Consider the following 17474-nt stretch of genomic DNA (forward strand, 5'->3'; position numbering starts at 1 on the left):
TCCTTTTGCGAACCCTCTCACAGCAATAACTTGAGTGCTCTGCCTTTCATCTGCAAAGTAAGGGGGAATTACTATGCTGTTTCCACTGATCAAAAATGATGCCTAGAGGGATTAAATGAGAGGGGTATGGGCAGTATCTGGTATGTGAAGACACAAAAGTACACAGATCCTTCCAAAACCATTGTTCATTGTTTCTTCCTGAGGAGAGTGATTCTGATACATATTCTTTTTTCTTTATGAGTGATTTAAAAAAAATTATTATTACTGTCTTATCTTTTTTTAGCTTTGAATTGAATGCCAGCAGGATATTTAACTCCACCATTTTGAAATTATAAACATAGATAAAATTACAATAAAGGTGTAAGGTTGACTAAGGCTAGTGTGCTGGTTTGTGTGATTTCTGAATCCATAAAGCTGAAATGACTGCAAAATGTAGATACACAGAGATTTTAAGGAAAGACTTTTCACTTTCCATATTCAAGTTTCAAGCTAAATTGAAGCGAGATTTAGGTTACTTTCATTCTGAATATCTGCAGTTTGGAGCAGTAGTCAAATGATATTTGTGCAGAGCCATTGCTACCAGCTGGAGGTGAGCAGTATTGCTGAGCAGTTGCCAGCTCAGAAGGCTAACTCAGATTTGCAGATATCTTCGTGAGACACAAAGCACTAGGGAAGTTCATTTTAGAAGCAGTTTAGTGTTGTTTTACTGATTGTGATACTATTGCTATATTTACTTTAAAACTAATTCATTATAATTCAAATTCTGATACAATTCCTAATGTAAAAGATAACTTTGTCATATAATTAAAAAAAAAAACTAATTCTGGATAACCCATGTTATGTAGAATGTGTTTATATGTATTTATATAAATAATTGGGATTATTAATATGTAAAATTGAGGTAGGAATATATTAGAATTGTTTTCTGTAGTGAAAACATGGATGATTTAAGTTTAAATACAATGATTGGAGATTATTCAAGCGAGTGTGGTATATGGCATTTATGTTGACTTCAGGTATTTTTCTTATTTTGAAATGGAGACATCTACTTGTTCACAGATCATCTTTGATTTGAAGTGACACCTCTCTCTGATTCCTAATTGAATTAACTTTCATCTCCCATGTTTGACATCACTTGCTGTGTAATTCTGCACTCTTCAGGCAAGTGAGAGAATTTTTTTGTGTGATAGTGCAAATTTTTCTAGAGGTAACAGAAATGCTAGCTGCCAGAAAGTGGAATAGTACTGCATCTGTCTGAGACTTAGTCTTTGGAAAAAATAGGAAAAAGGAAATGTGGGAATGATTTTAATGCTGAGCAATTCAATAATTTTGGAAATTGGGAGTCTGATTTTGGCAGGAAAGAAATACGTAATTTTTGTATTTTCAGTTTTTTTATTTTCATCTCCTTAGACCCTGCTTCTGTTTCCCCTTTTACTTTGTGCATGCATCATGTATTTGTGAGTACAAGTGCATGTGTAAAAACGTACTCAGACAAGCCGTGTAAGTTCCAGTAATCTTAAAACCAAAATGGCACAGAACTGCTCAGTCTTTCCTTGTCTTGGAAACTGAGTAATTCTGCAATAATTCTTCTGAAAGTCTAATTTGTTTCATGATGACTTAAATTTTATTATGCTTTTTTTCATTTTTGAAAAAAGATCATATTTGGGATTTTTGAGAGCATGGGCAACTTGCTTTCTACAAGCACATGTAGAAAGAGGCTTCATGTTTGTTGAGTCATACATAGTGCCTTTGAAAGTAATGGGTTGCTTCACAGAGAAAGACTGAAATGTCCAGGGAATGGTAACAACTTTTATGAGCACTGCAGCATAAATGCAAAGCATATATATAAGCTTATTTTGAAAAAAATAATATTTATGTGCATCTTGTATCTTGGACATACACTTGTCTTAAGGGTTGGAGGGGATGGTAATTCTGAATGCCAACTGCAGCACTGCCATATGAGGGCAACTAGAAGCGTGTCGTGGTTTGAGAAGTAAGTTTTCTGGAGTATGCTGTGGTCACCAATAGGTGTTCAGATTTTAATATTGGCACCTGGTGTGGCCATTGGGGACATTGGATACACCTCTGAGAACACAGGGGTTAAAAAGCAGAGCACTCCTGGGGGAAGCTCTCTTGGGTTCTGGTGAGGAAAGAGCTGGGATCTCTCCCCCGTTCAGCTGCTACCGGCTGGGCCGGGGAGGGGAAGCCATGCGGCTGGGTGAGGTAGGCCGGGCCTTGGACAGCGATGGGAGGTGAAGAGGCCCCCCGAGGATGGAAGGGTGGGAGGGAGAAGCTCCAGGAGGCATCGGGCAGCCCCAGGAGAGAGAGTACAGCCTGTGCTTGGGACTGTGCTACCTTGAAACTTGATAACTTGTGCCGGCAGCGCAGTCGAGAAGGAGAAGAAGCAAGGGGGGGTGCAGCGAATAGGTGTCCGGCCGCTTGTGGGAGCTTTGGGCGAGCAGAGCCCGAGCTTTTAACCCTTTTTCAGACAATGAAGGCTTTGCAGAACATTAACCTTTCCTAGAAGAGAGATAGAGATGAAATGGAAGAAGGAAATTTGCAAGTGTGAAGGTCTGGGAAAGTGAAAGATGTTGGGAGAGTAGAGGAGAGTCTTAGCTGGGAAGAGATGATGGAGTGGCATTAGCTGGACTCTTCTTGTTATAAACATGGACAGAACCATGTTTCCTGTGACACAGAGACTGCATCCAGGGGGAATCAATGGCTCAGAGCCAAGAGGGTTCAGTGTTGGTACCCCTTGGCCCCAGGGGGTGAAATCTGGGGGGCACAGATGTCCCAAAGGTGAGAGACTGTGCTCTTTTTGGAATGGGACAAAGCATCCTTAAAAGGAAAACCCTAGAAGCAGCTCTGGTCCATGTGCAGTGGTGAGAGCACTGACATGGAAGGAAAAGGTCACGATGGCAGATGTTCTCCAGGCAGTGCCATGAGTGACATGGAAACACACGAGGTTTCAACTGTGTTTGCTGGGGAAGCCTCTGGCACAAGAAGGACTCCTCTCCTCTTGATGAACTGAGAACTGATTATCTAAAGGGTGGTGATGGACCAAGAGTTGGTGATTTGGGGGATGGATGTATTGGAAATTTGATGGGGGGAGTAGGAAATGTTTTTGGTAAGTTTTCATTTTCCCTGTGTGTTTCTTGTTATTTAAAGTTGCAGTTTAGTTAATAAAATTTTCTTTATTTCTAAGTGGGGGCCTGCTTTGATTATTCCTGGTCACATCTCACAGCAGACACCAGGGAGCATATATTTTCACTGGGGCACTGGCATTGTGCCAGACTCAAACCATGACAAAGTGGAAGGCAAAACAATGCATCGAGGAAAGGTAGCTAAGGTCAGCATATACTTTATTTACTGTGACATTTCAAATCAATAAAAAATCACAAGATGGATGAGGTTTGCAGGGACTTCTGGAGACAGATCAATCAAACCTCTTGCTCTGAGCAAGATTGCTTGGGACAATGTCAGAGCAGTTTTCAGGTGTCTTCAGAGACACTCCCTGGGCAACTTATTCCAGTGTTTGGCCTGGGTAAAGTGGCTCATTCTTGGTACCAAAATTGGCCAGATAGAAACATAGGTTCTTCTAACACCGTTTTGAGTATTAGAAATCAGGCATACATCCTCTCAGTGACCAGCGTTTTGCTGGTCACTCAGAGGATCCTTCCTGCAATCAAGTGCCTTGAATGTCAGGTAAACAGAGCTTTTAGCATAAACAATGATTACATATTCATCACCTATCCCTGATTACCTAATGTATATGTATTACTGTATTTTACAAACCACACCCCTTGTCAAAGTCCTTATGTGGCCCTTCTCAGGTCTCTTTTGGTGGTCTTTAATGTCCGGTGTCCTTTTTAAGTGGCTTTTCCTCATACCCAGCTTTTGAGTTAGCACAGTGTTGTTGGTTTGTATAACTTCTGCTTTGTCAGCCTTGCAGAGCTGAGCTGGCATCCTGCTTACGTTTTGCACAACTCCTGTTTGCCTAACTTACATCCTTTATCTATTTCTCCAGTGTTGTGCTATTCTGTTTGACTATCCTTATGAGAGTAAAATGCTGTTCTGTTCCACTGCTCTTATCAAGTCTCCCCTTCTCTGGAGACTAAATTCCTTAAGGGAGCTGGTCTAATATCTGTATTTCATTTTATGTGTACAACATTACAACAGCTGAATCACAATGCAGACTAAAACACACAGAGCAATTATTATTGCTTGTTATTATTATGGTGACAATTACAAACATGTATTAAAGTCCAGGTGGGTAACCATGAAGTAGGTTTGATCCAGATTTCTTCAGATCCCCAGGAAGTGTCCACAGGAAGTGTCATCTTGAGCTGTGCTTTGTCAAATTTGTGTTTGTTTCCAGATTTCCTGGACATCTGTAGACACTCTACCATTTTGATCAATATATACAGGGCAACTGATGTTAATGACAGTGCATACTTCTTGTGATGCCAAGAGAAAATCTAGTGCCATTTTTTTTTGTAAAGTGACATGTGACAAGCTCTTAACTTCTTTCTGCAATGCAGTAATGACATCTATAGTATGATTTTCTCTATATATTTTATATAATTTTTTTAATCTTTTATATGTATATCTTTTTATATAAAGAAAATTGTCTTAATTCATTATTGTCTTCTCCAATTCACTTACTCCTAGCCAGGCTATAAACCACCATACAAAGCTACAGAATGTTGTCACAGCAGTAGCTTGAGTGCTCTGCTCTTGGTCGCTCAGTTACAGCATTTAGGGTGCATTTTATGCACTCCAAAAAGCTTCTTATCCATAGTCCTGTGGGCACCTGGTCTTTATCAATTATTGTTATGTTAAGGACTAAGGCTTTGAAAGTACAAATGCCTTTCCAGACTAGGGGCAACACTTTATGAGTTTTATTCCCACATATCCAATAACATCCTGTTCCATTTGGTATTGGCCAAGGATGGTTTACTTTGGTCCATGTGAAGTGTTTGAGTGCACTGTGTGTGATTTCCAACAGAAGTTCTGATTTCAGTGTCCTGTTCCTTTAGGGGGGTTACATCTTTGCACCTATGTACAATCCTAAGAGATGTTGGCGAGTGCTTGCACACTGACTGGTTTTTCTACTTCTTGGTAACAGAAGTAACCATATTAATTTATTCTGGAACTCAGTTGCTGTAAATGGTTAAATGGTTTCATTAAAAAAACTGTTACACAACCCCATAGAAACAGGTTGGGGCAATATATTTCTAGGATGAAAAGAAGTGTAAAAATAAGAAAATTACTTCCTTCAGTCCTTGGAAAACTTAGAGTCTAAATCCCTCTGCTGGCAATTCATTGTTTGTAGGTGACCCATTGTGTTTGTAAGAAACAACTGATAAACCCAGAAGGATTTGGCATGATTGCAGTAGTTGCTTTTCAGAGAAGAGAACATAAGAGAGTTTTTAATTTGTGATAAAACAAGGGAGGATAATGACATGGGAGAAAGGTGGAGAGAGCAATGTAGCAGAACTGGCAAGGAAGCTCTGGTTTCTTTCTTGAAAAATGTTTGTCATCTTAGTGGAGAAATGGAGAACTTGGTTTTATTTTCTTTTTTGCTGTACTTTTGCTGTACTGTCTTAGGCTCTGCAAGTGGTGCTGCAAAAGTAAAATTTTATATTGTATTTAAATCAATAAATGTTTGGAGCAAGAGCAAACTCTTGCTCCAAAATCAGGATATGGAGGCAGATGGAAAGAAGAGCAATTTGTTGGAAACTCTTCTGTTTGTTTTTTTTTTACTGCCAGACATTCTTTGTCCCTCTTTCACTGCTGTGGAACCAATGCACATGCCAGTGTGCATTTTGGATAGCATTTTATGTGTGGCAGCAGTAGTTAATGTGCTAGGGCTTGAAGTTTTGACTCTGAAATAACAAGAATAAACCAGGTATTGAAATGCCTTTATTTTGTGTCTTCCTTCATGCTTTGGCTTTAGTATTACTTTAAAAAGAAGAAAGGGTTTAATAGGAAGAAAGAGATAAAACTGGTTTCTTGTTGAAATGGTATAGCACTTGATACATGTTCTGAGATATTTCCATCATGCAATTTTTTTTTCTTGCAGAGGACCCATAATCACATAATAAAATATTAATAGCACTACTCTTAAAAGGTTTAGCTTCTAGCATGAGCATATGTAAATACAGTGTTCAAAGTATGTAAGAGATTAAGCTTTTGTATCTACTGTGAATGTATAATTGATTTACTTTTTCGAGTCTTAAAATTATAAGTGGTGTTCCAAGTGTGTGCTGTAATTGGATCCTACATAGAGAGATATGTTAAAAACGTTTTTGCAAAAGCTTGTGAATACTAAGAAATATAATTACTCTACTTTGTATTTTGGACAGGAATGTGTTTATTGTTCATTAACTCCAGAGAGCTGGGGAGTTTCTTGCATTCTGACTTCCTTTATGGTATTTTCTTAGGACACATTTTATGCAAATAACTAATCTAAGAATATTTGCCCTGGCATACAGAACTACAGATGCATTTAATGTCTTTATGGTGATTTTCTTGCCTCAGCTTCCCTCAAAACTCTCAGGAAAAAGATCCACATAGCTTGCAAAGTACAGCAGTAGAGCACAAAATCTTAATTTATGTATATTTATTCAATGCATATGTTATAGCTATTGAATCAACAAGGATTGGAGTATACTAGTAATGACTAGTCCAAACAATACTATAAGGTCCAGCTTTGTATTTTTCTTACTTATTTTGCTTTAGTGGGCCAGGACTAGATAGGAATATAATTGCAACTGTAATTCTTAAAATCATCAAGTAATTTGGATTGGAAGGAACCTTAAAGACTATCAATTTCCAACGCCCTTGTAGGAAAGAATTATTTTTCAACCAGTTTGGTTTTTTTGTTGTTCTGGAGGTTTTTGGTATTTTTTTTGTTTGTTTGTGTGTTTTGTTTTGTTTTGTTCTTAAAGGAATCTTGGTAATTATTATACTGATGAAATTGTCATATTGAGCTCCTATCCAACATCAAGGGCCAGATTCCTTGATGTTGGGCAGTAGCTCTGAGGTGGGGGAGTGGGATGTGGCCTTTTCTTAGTTCAGTAGGTATGATGTTATATATACCTTACATGAAACTTTTAGTAACATAGTAACATTAGCTATTGCATTTTTTTTCCTCTCCAGAGAACAAATTCATTTGGAACTAGTAATGCAGATTTCCCCCCTGGGGACCCTGGAATGTACCAGTTGGATGTTACACTAAGAAGAGGACAGAATCTAGCTGCACGGGACCGTGGAGGTAAGTGAGCTGGTGAACGCTACCTTAATAATTGGGAAGTTGCATATTCATTGGGTAAATTTATATGTGGGTACTGAAATTAAAATATGCTGGGGAACATAACTAGTGACTGGACAGCGGCTGGATGTGACACCATGCAGTCACATGCTCTGAGCCCAGCCATCCAGACAGTTCCTAACCCATCTTAACCTCCCAGTGAGGAGGGCATCTGCCTAAACCAGGGACTGCCAGGTTCTCCAGGAGAATGCTGTGGGAGACAGTAAGAAAGGCTTTGCTGAAATCCAGGTACACAACCTTTCCATCATCCACCAGTACACAACCTTTCCATCATTTACAGCCTTTCCGTCATCCACCAGGCATGTCACTTGGTCATAAAACGAGATCATGTTGGTTAAACAGAACCTGCCTTTCTTAAACCACTATTGTCTGGATTTGATCCCTTGATTGTCCTGTATGTGCTGTATGATCACACTCAAGAGAATCTGCTCCATAACCTGCCAAGGTACTGAGGTCAGGCTGACAGGCCTGTAGTTCCCTGGATCTGCTTTCCAGCCCTTTCTGTGAATGGGCAACATGTTTGCTAATCCCGAGTCATCTGGGACCTGATGATAAATAAATGATAGAGGGCAGCTTGGTGAGCTCTTCCACCAGCTCCCTCAGTACTCCTGGGTAAATGCCATCTGGTCCCCTAGACTTGCGACTGCCCAAATGGCTTCACAAGTCACTAATTCCTCTTGCATTACAAGATGTTTATTCTCACCCCTGTCTACCAGCTCAAGGGCTAGTTTCCCTGACAATAATTGGTCTTACTGGTCTTACTGTTACAGACTAAGGCAAAGACGGCATTAAGTACCTCAGCCTTTTTCTCATCCTTGGAAACTGTGTTTCCCCTTGCATTCAAAAAAGGATTGCGGTTTTACTTGGCCCTCCTTTTGTTGTTAATAATTTATAAAACCACTTTTAATTTTCTTTCACAGCAGTGGACAGATTGATTTTGGGCTTTTTTCTCTCTAATTTTCTCTTTACATGACCTAATGAAATCCTTTTACTCTTTCTTAGTTGCCTGCCCTTTCTTACAAAGGTCATAAGCCCCTTTTTTTCCCTTGAGTTCCAGCAAAAGTTTCCTGTTGACAAGGCTTCCCTGACAGCTCATCTCTCAGCGCATAGGGACATTTGACGTCTGTATCTGTAAGATTTTCTTCTTAAACTGTGCCCGGCCTTCCTGGACCTCTATTTCCCAGCAGACTCTCTGAACCAATTCCAGAACAGGCTGAAGTCCACTCTCCCGAAGTCCAAGGCAGAGGTTTTGTTCCTTACTTCACCAAGAATTAGAAACTCTGTCACTATGCCCAAGATGGGCATTCTGGCCACCACATCTCTCACCAATCCCTTCCCTATTCACAAAGAGCAGATCTAGTGGAATCTCAACGCTGGTAGGCTCCCTTGCCAGCTGTGACAGGAAATTCCACACACTCCAAGAATCTCCTAGGCGGCCTCCTCTCTGCTGTGTTGAGTTTCCAGCAGACATCCAGCCAGTTAAAATCTGCTACAAGAGCAAGAACTAGCAATTGGGAAATGTCAGCCAGCTGCCTATACAATGCTTCATCCACCTCCTCATCATGGTTGAGTGGTCTGTAAGAGACTCTCACAAGGATGTCTGCCTTGTTGGCTCCCCCTGAATCTTGAGCACTCAAACTTAACCATCACTATTCTTGAGCTGTATACACTGAAACACTCCATGATATACAGAGCCACCTTATCACCTCTTCTTCCTCGCCTGACCCTTCTGAAGTGCTTCTAAACAGCCACAGCAGCACTCCAGTCAAACAAGTCATTCTACCATGTTTCTGTAATGGTGACTTGTCTCACAGCTTTTCTACTGCAGAATGACCTCCAGTCCCTCCTGTTTGTTATCCCTACTGGGGTCATCTGCTTTAGTTATGTTATCAATTTCAACTCTGACGCTGGTGTGAGCCCTGCTGGGCTCATATTTAGTGAGCAATGTTTTATCCCCTTCTCCCTCCAAACCTTCTTTACAGCACTCTCAATCAACCCTTCCAACTCACAAGCTAGAACCATTTTTCCTCTTTTAGATTTTCCAAGGCTGTCAGCAAAAGACTGATTTTTCCCTCTCTTGTCTTTCAACTCAATGCCACTCCCACCTTAACCATGCAGAAGTTCCTGGTACAGTCAAGGGATGCTTCATTGCCAAACTGCCTACATGAAGTCAAGACCTAAGAGAATTCCTGAGGTTGTAGAGTGGTTCCAAGGAGTGGGGCAGTGGGCACACCATAATGTAGTGTCCATACACAGGATTAATTTAAATACATGATCTTTGACTTCAAAATCATCACCACTGTTTGAATAACCAAGAAACAAGTTAGTTGTGCTAGACAAAATGTTTTTGTGCCACTGAAATTCTGCCCCAGGAATTACAGGTGTGAATGAAGGTTACACAAGAGACCACCCTTTTCCACTGTTGTAGTTTTTTGAAACAAGGAGATATTAACTTCAGGTAAAGAGTACTGACATCTTGTGGCTGGATGAAATAATGCAAAGAATGCTGCTCATTACCCTTCTAATTTATGTTTAGAAGATCGTGTTGCAGTTTTAAAAAAAGGTATTTCCTTTGGATGTATTTTCCAGTGGATGCGAATGCAGAGTTCTAAAATCTGCTGGTCTCTTGAAAAGCCCTAAAAGTTAAAGGAAAAAAAGAAGCCTTGTCTTACAGTTTTGCTGCTATTAATGATGCAGTTGTGATCGAAGCTGGAGTTACTGTTTATTTTAAGATAGTCTTTGGTCAGTTAGTTTCACATGCACTCCTGGATGACTGCAAGTCCCTATGCCCACCGACCCTGAGACTCCTCCTCTCACAGGTGGTTCAGTCCTTGTGATGCTTCCACATACACGTCATATGCATATGGCGTTCATATGGCATATTTAACATTTTGTCATACCCATCAGGGTTGTTTTTCTGATCACACTTGTTAATCAGTTGTTTGAAGAGGCTTTGTACAGTGCTCTCTGGTGAGTAGGTGATTATTGCAGAAGACATGTTGAGGGCTTTGTGGACAGACTTTAGAGTTAATTTTCTCATTGTGAGTGCTGTAGGAAGTGAGTCTATATGTAGAAGAAAAGCTTGGACACAATAAAGTCATTGAAGACTTACACTGGTGGCATCGGTGGAGTATGTGCCTTTTCAAAGGCACAACATAATTAGTTTAATGTTTTTACAGGAGAAATTTTAACTTTATAATCTAATTTTTGTAGCATTAATATAATATACTAGCCCTAGTATAGGACATGATTCTGTTAACTAAAATAAGTACTATCAATATTTCATTATGACTTTGAGAAAGGATTGCAAACAACATAAAGTGATGCAAGTGCACATTTGATGTTAATGGAGTCAATTAACTGAGTATTGACACCCTGGAAAGTAATAGATTGTGGCAATAAACTAGTCTATTCAACTGATGTGGTTTTGAATTTGACTATCTATAGAAATTTAGTTCTGTTTGAAGTAATTTAGTCTCCATTTCCTTTCTGTATTACAAAGACAGAATTAACACTATAGATATGTTTCTTTACCAGGAACAAGTGATCCATATGTCAAGTTCAAACTTGGAGGAAAAGAAGTATTTAGAAGTAAAACAGTACACAAGAACCTCAATCCTGTGTGGGAAGAAAAGGCTTACATTCTTATAGATAACTTAAGAGAACCATTGTATATAAAGGTAAGACACCAGCTTACATATGTCTGATAAATTAGAATAGAAGAATTACTGGAAGAAGTCAGGCTTTGTGATTTTCTGTATACTGGAAAATTTATTGTGCAATAGTGAAGACTACAGACTAGTTAGAGTGAAAATAATTTAAGTTTTGTCTATAGAATGATGATGCCAACATTTTTAAAAGTGGCAAATACAGGCATTTTTGTTAACTTCAGGTCATAATTGTTTTATATTTCTTTAGTGTGATTTTAGCAGAAGAACAGAGAAAGTAAACTGTATTTCATGACCCATTTCATTTATGGAAATATTTGCATAATGATGATATGAACCATAATCTGTCCCATTAAAAGCAATTCGATGCTGAGGTCAGTTTTTGAGAATTTATTGAGATGTGTACCTGATTCTCCGAAGTTTTCTAATTTTTCAGTTTGTGTGGAACACAGTGAGTTTGCTTCTATGTTTCATGCCATTTTCTTCTCTTACAATTTTTACATTGTAGCTCTCCCTAGTAAATCACAGGTGAGGATGATTTTGTCATATTAGAGGCGCCAATTATTCTGAAATATCAGATTGCTTGAGTTTAGATCAAAAAGTGGCCAGCAATGTCCTGACTAATAAGCAGCAGAGCCACTGGTATTTCTTAGATGTTGGTATTGGGATGAAAACCATACAAACCGTGATGATTGTTTTATGCCCCCACAGAAGAGAAAGGTGCTTTTCTGGCCCTGGTAGTTTATGGGGATGCAAAAGTGATTCTTAGTTGTGTAAAACAAAGTAGATAAAAATTATTTTCCCAAAAATGTATTTAGAAATCTGTAGTGCTAGGATTCAAAATAAAACATGCATACATTGAAAATAATTTGGGAAGCATGGAAACTTGGCTTACCTATATAAATCTCTTAGTTGATCTGAAATTACATGAAGTTTTAGATCAGTATCAGTCTTAATCTAAAATTCATGACAGAATTTTAAACTGAAATGCCAAATTGTAGATTTTTTTTTTTGTAGAGCAATGCCACTTAAACCTCTCATAGGTATTAATCAATATTACATTTCATGCTGCTCACATAAAGTACATAGTTACTAGAAAAGCTTAAAAGCTAAACAGAATCCTCAAATGGCATTTTCATGCCTTTATTATGTTCAGTGACTCATAAGGAGTGCACAGGTGAAAGAGAGAGGAAGATGCAAAGACTTGCAATGTAGCCACCTGTTTTAGTTTATTTATGCCAAGTATCAGCCCTGCAGTAGGGTGTGTATTTTTTTCCCCTAGGAAAGTCTGTCAAGTGGTATGTCTAGCATGCTTGCACTCTAAACACAGTGTGTGAAGAAATTTAGGTTTTATAGTTCATTCAGATATTTTAAGACATGATTGAGTTTTACTAAGCTAAAAATACTTACTTGGTATTTTTACCATGATAATTTGTAGAGGGAGAGAGAGGGAGTAAACAATTTTGACATTGCACCATAAACTGAGATTTCATATTATGTTTTCTTTTCCCAGTGGAATGACTAACAGATATAGAAAATGCAAGGGTGAACACTCAGGCAGATTGATGCATGTGAGAGACTTGTGCTCACATCCTTGTATCCAACCCATGGAGTTGTGCAGCTGTGCTGTAGCCTTTGTCCAAAGGATTTCTGCTACTACTATCTTAACCCTGTCCATATTAACTTATTTGCAGAAGATGAACTGTTTTGCATTCAGGAATAGCTTCTGTAGTACAATAGTAGAAGTACTTATATTAGAGTTGAAGACCTTGAACCTAGTCCTGTCATATTCTATATTTTCTCTATTTTCTCCTTAACACATCACGCTCTTACTTAGCTGAAGATATGTTCTCAGAAAACCTCATATTTACCCAAAAAAGATAATTTACCTTAGAAGTTGACTTTGATAATTGATCTTTTCCCTTTTTTTTGATTTTTTAAAATTTGTGTTGTATCTTTTCTTTGTTGCTGTCCATCTTTTTTGGGTTTTTTTCCCTGCAATAACTGCCTCTGGATTATTTGCTTTCCTTTCTTCAGACTTAGGAAGTTATAACCCATCTCAAGTAATACCTTCTGATGTACTGGCCAGATTCATGTCCGGATGTCAGTAAATTTCTCAAAGTATTCTCTCTTTTAGGTAGCAAATTAAGAGACAGACTTCTAGTAAAGTATTAATTGTCATTGTTTCCTTACACATACCCCTTCAGTTTTAATCTTAGATTGTAATGTTTCTAACCCTTGAAAATTACATAGCCTTCAAAATGTACAATTATATTATTTCAAATACTGATGCAAGTGTTATAATAAAAGTGGAAGCACTTTCCATAACCATATCCTACCCTCCTGCTTCCACTTTGCAGGATTCATAAAGGAAACAATGTATAAGAAATCAGTGATTCTGCTTAGCTTTATTAATTGTTTTGATCTTCCTTCTTTCAGTGCCTGTGTTTATAAAAATTTTTCTTTTTTTTTTTTAATTGCTGTCGTTCACATGCGAACTGTACACTAGTGTCTCCATATGATGCAGTCTGATTTATAAACAAGCAGTTTCAGACTTGATTTTCTGGCCAGAAAGTTTCAAGTTACTCTCAGGTAGTCCTGATTCAACAAGAGAGAGGCATGAAGCTACAGCTCTGGAAAAAGAGTTTCAAGAATGATTCATAGTCAGAAAAGCTCTAAAGAAAGAAATATTTCAAGTACCAAATAATGCTTTTGTGCATCATAGGTATTTGATTATGACTTTGGACTTCAAGATGACTTCATTGGTTCAGCATTTTTGGATCTCACATCATTGGAATTAAACAGGTATGGCACAAACAAGCCTATGGAATAGTTATATATTTTTATTTGATAATATCATGTTTGTGGAGTTGTAAGTAAAACATTATGCTAAAAAATAATTACAGAAACCTACACAGCATAAAACGAACTAAAGAAAACCACTTATGTTTAAGAAATTATTGTATTATGAATGTTAATTTATTAGCTGATTATGCACATTTTCACAGTGTCTATGGAGAGGTTGGCTTTACAATCACATTAATCTTGATTTCTTATTAGCTTCATTCACAGCATTACTCCCTAATGTTTGAAATTTTTTGGTGTTTTTGACCCATTGTTGTTACATTTTTTATTTAATTACTTCAGTACATGTAATACAGTACTTAATGCAGAGTAAAAGTATTTAGTCTTTTTTATAAGCATTCAGCAGAAATACTTTTAAGTAGAAATAGCGCAAATTTGTGCCACTGTTTTCCAAGTAGCTTCGTATTAATTCAGATGCTTTCAATTCTTATGATTGAGAAATTTCATTGTCGGAGAGTCTGAAATCCAAGTTAATGCATAGGTTTTGTCTCCTAGGCAAACAGATGTTACTTTGAGTCTGAAGGATCCTCATTACCCTGACCATGATCTGGGAAGTATATTCCTGTCAGTCCTGTTGGCTCCAGGAGACCAGCGAGAAGCGGTAATTTTATGTATTTTAATAAATGTCATCACTCCTGTGATTGATCTCTGGTTGGATGACATCAAACACAAGAGTAAATAATAAATTATGAGATTAATTTGACTTTTCTAATTCTTTAGATAACACTGAGCGATGTTTCTGGTGTAGTATAGCATATTTCACCTGAGTAGAATCCCCCCTTATATAGTTAATAAGAAGGGATTCAGATGGATCAGGTAAAGTCAGTTGTAGGTGAATAATGGTGATTAATATGGAGAAACATCAGTAAACCATTGGTTAAAGAATTTTGGACCTAGTCTGCTATTTCTATATAAAAGTATTTGAATCATATTCCATGTGAAAATTAAAGTTGAAAAAGGTAGTAATTCTGCTTTTTGGCACCTAATGTTAAAGGATTATTTGATGCTTTTCAATTTTTTGAATTTACATTTCAATTACAAAATTGTATCATTTTCTAAGTTTATTGTAATTCCTTCATCTTACTTTTCTGAGCTGCATAGTTGTAAGTGAAAATAGTTTCCAGGTTTCTAGATACTCGTAATTGTGACAAACTCTATTATAATTGCCTTGGTTTGAAAAGACAGGTGTCTGCTAAGGAAGGCAGGAGTCTCCCTTGAAATGAAAAATGCAAACCTCCTCCTTCTGAATTACTATAATTTTGAAATTACAGGGGCTCTCAGGCAAAGATATGGGAGTAGGAATAACAGTTCTTTATTAGGAAAAAAATTTTAAAAATGCAGTAATACAGGACAACACTGAGAGAGTCAGAATACAGCCTGACACCCTGTGGGTCAGGGTGTTGGTAGCAGTCTGATCCTGGAGTGACAGATGTGGTTCTGTTGGAGCAGTGATGCTGTAGAAGGGTGTAGTTTTCTTCTGGAGGTCCAGTGGTGGTATAGATGGGCCTGGTCTTCTTCTGGGAGTCCAGTGGAAAAGAAAGCTGCTCCTCTGAGAATCCAGAGGGAAAAGGCTGCCTGTGGTGTTCCAAATCCCAGATTATATCCAGGTACGAATTGGCTCCTCCCTCTGGGCAGAGCATCTCCCAGTAGGATGATGTAATTTTATCAGTCATGGAGTGAGACTCAATGGCCCATGGACAGAAGATATCTCCCCTGAGGGAGGATGGGTTGTGGAAGAGATCAAGAAAACTGCCCCACCTGGTTTTAACAGGTGGCCCAATTAACAGAAGATAACTGCCCCACCTCTAACACATGGTAATAGAATACACACCCCCAGCCACATCTTGTGTTTTCCAACCTAAGACAATAATTTACTAGCATTTATGACTTTTCATGAACAGTAGAACTATGGCAGAAATAGAAGAGATTATTCTTACTATGAGAGGTTGTAAAATAATATGGATCCCTTTGGCCTCAGCTACGCTGTAGGGAGATATTTGGACCTTGCAGCTAAATTTTGCTTTAAACATGCTGTTTTCAATTAAAGGAGAAGACTCCACTAAGCAATGGAACCTGTGAAATTGGAGCAGTGTTTTGTTGGATTTTTTTATGCCAGTCTCTTTCCCGCACCGTAAGCCACCACTGTGCAGCCACAAAACTCAGTTTACTCACAAACTTTGTCCAGGCACTCGAACACAGAGACACATGCACTCAACCCTCTCCTGCACCTGCAACACAGCCTAATTTTCAGAATCCTCCAGGAGGAAGACTGTTCTTGATGCCCAGAGCTTATGCAGGAGGTATTGCAGCATTTACCAGAAGAGTCAGGGTTATAATGACCTCTGATGGACTGTACATCACAACCATGGGCCACGATCACCCATGCATCACAGAAGCCACGGGTGGTGGTATCTTTCTTCTATTGTTTCTTCTTCTTTCTTTTTCTCTTTTCAATTTTCCACTCTTAAGATGATCATACACTCTAAGACACCTAGAAATGCTTTTCCAATGTTACACTTTTTTTCCCCCCACCAGTTATGGTTTTAAAGCATTTATTCTAATAAAATTTTTTATTACATTTCTTATTTAACATTGTTTTGGTTTATCCACCTCTAAGGATCCGTTAACAATGAACCTGTTTGCCCTGCCTCAGAGAGAGGTTTACAGCAGAGGCCAAGAAAAAGCATTACTCTGATGAAAGTGTCCATGGATATGGTCAGCTGCATGGTTTTTGTAACAACATATATGTTTCTGTATGCTGCAGTGTGAGACATCCTGTTGCACAGGACTACTGGCAGATTCTGCTAGTGTTTTTTTACACTTTTCTCTAAGCTAGTATGAACTAGCCTAGTAAGTCAGTTACTGGAGCTAGGTATGTACTAATGCAAAGATGTAGAATTTTGGAAATTACTTTATCCTCTGTTATTTTTCCTCATGGCATTCTGTTAGCACTTAATAAAAATAATGAAATATGGTGGTAATGGGCATCTAGCTTATATAAGGAGTGTATTTTCCTTTTTTTGTTAGCAATATGTTTGTCCATGCAGCTCAGAAATCCATCTTGCAAATTTACACCACAAGAGTATTTTTTACTTAAATTAAGAAGTTAATTTAATTTTGGATTTTTTTTTTATTTGGATAAGACCAGTCCAGTTGGAGTCAGGTGGTACTTGCCCTGTTTTTTCCAAGTTTCTTTGACACTATCCTGCCATAATCCTCAATCATGCAACACAGAAACGCTGTATTTTTATGTGACATAACATTATGTGGACAGCACAGGTTTCCTTTCTTCATCATACAGAGAGGGTAGCTACTGGGCTGCCTCCTGTTTTCTGCTAGTTTACCAAGTGTTCCAGGAGTTTAGAGGTGAGAAAGTGAAATGAAGTCATTACAGTGTAACATGTTTTTCATATGGGTGTTCATAAATTAGCAACTGAATGTTGAAAGTATTGGGAGACTGTAGCGTTTCTGGTTAACAAATTTTTTGATATCCAACTGACCGGTTACAATAGGATGAAGAATTTGGTTTATGTTATTACACATTTCATTATTAGATTTTTTAATTTAACTCAAGTCACCAGATTTTCTTCCCATTCAAACTATTA

General features: G+C 38.1%; 1 protein-coding gene across 1 annotated transcript in view; it reads left to right on the forward strand.

Moving 5' to 3' along the window:
• Positions 1-17474, forward strand: part of MCTP1 (multiple C2 and transmembrane domain containing 1) — a 216127-nt gene that overhangs the window by 50792 nt on the left and 147861 nt on the right. Inside the window, 4 exon segments of the mRNA XM_058043874.1 lie at positions 7165-7279; positions 10874-11016; positions 13730-13809; positions 14365-14470. Coding sequence (XP_057899857.1) covers positions 7165-7279; positions 10874-11016; positions 13730-13809; positions 14365-14470 — 444 coding nt within the window.

This window comes from Melospiza georgiana, chromosome Z (assembly GCF_028018845.1).
Source record: "Melospiza georgiana isolate bMelGeo1 chromosome Z, bMelGeo1.pri, whole genome shotgun sequence".
NCBI classification, from domain to species: Eukaryota; Metazoa; Chordata; class Aves; order Passeriformes; family Passerellidae; genus Melospiza; species Melospiza georgiana.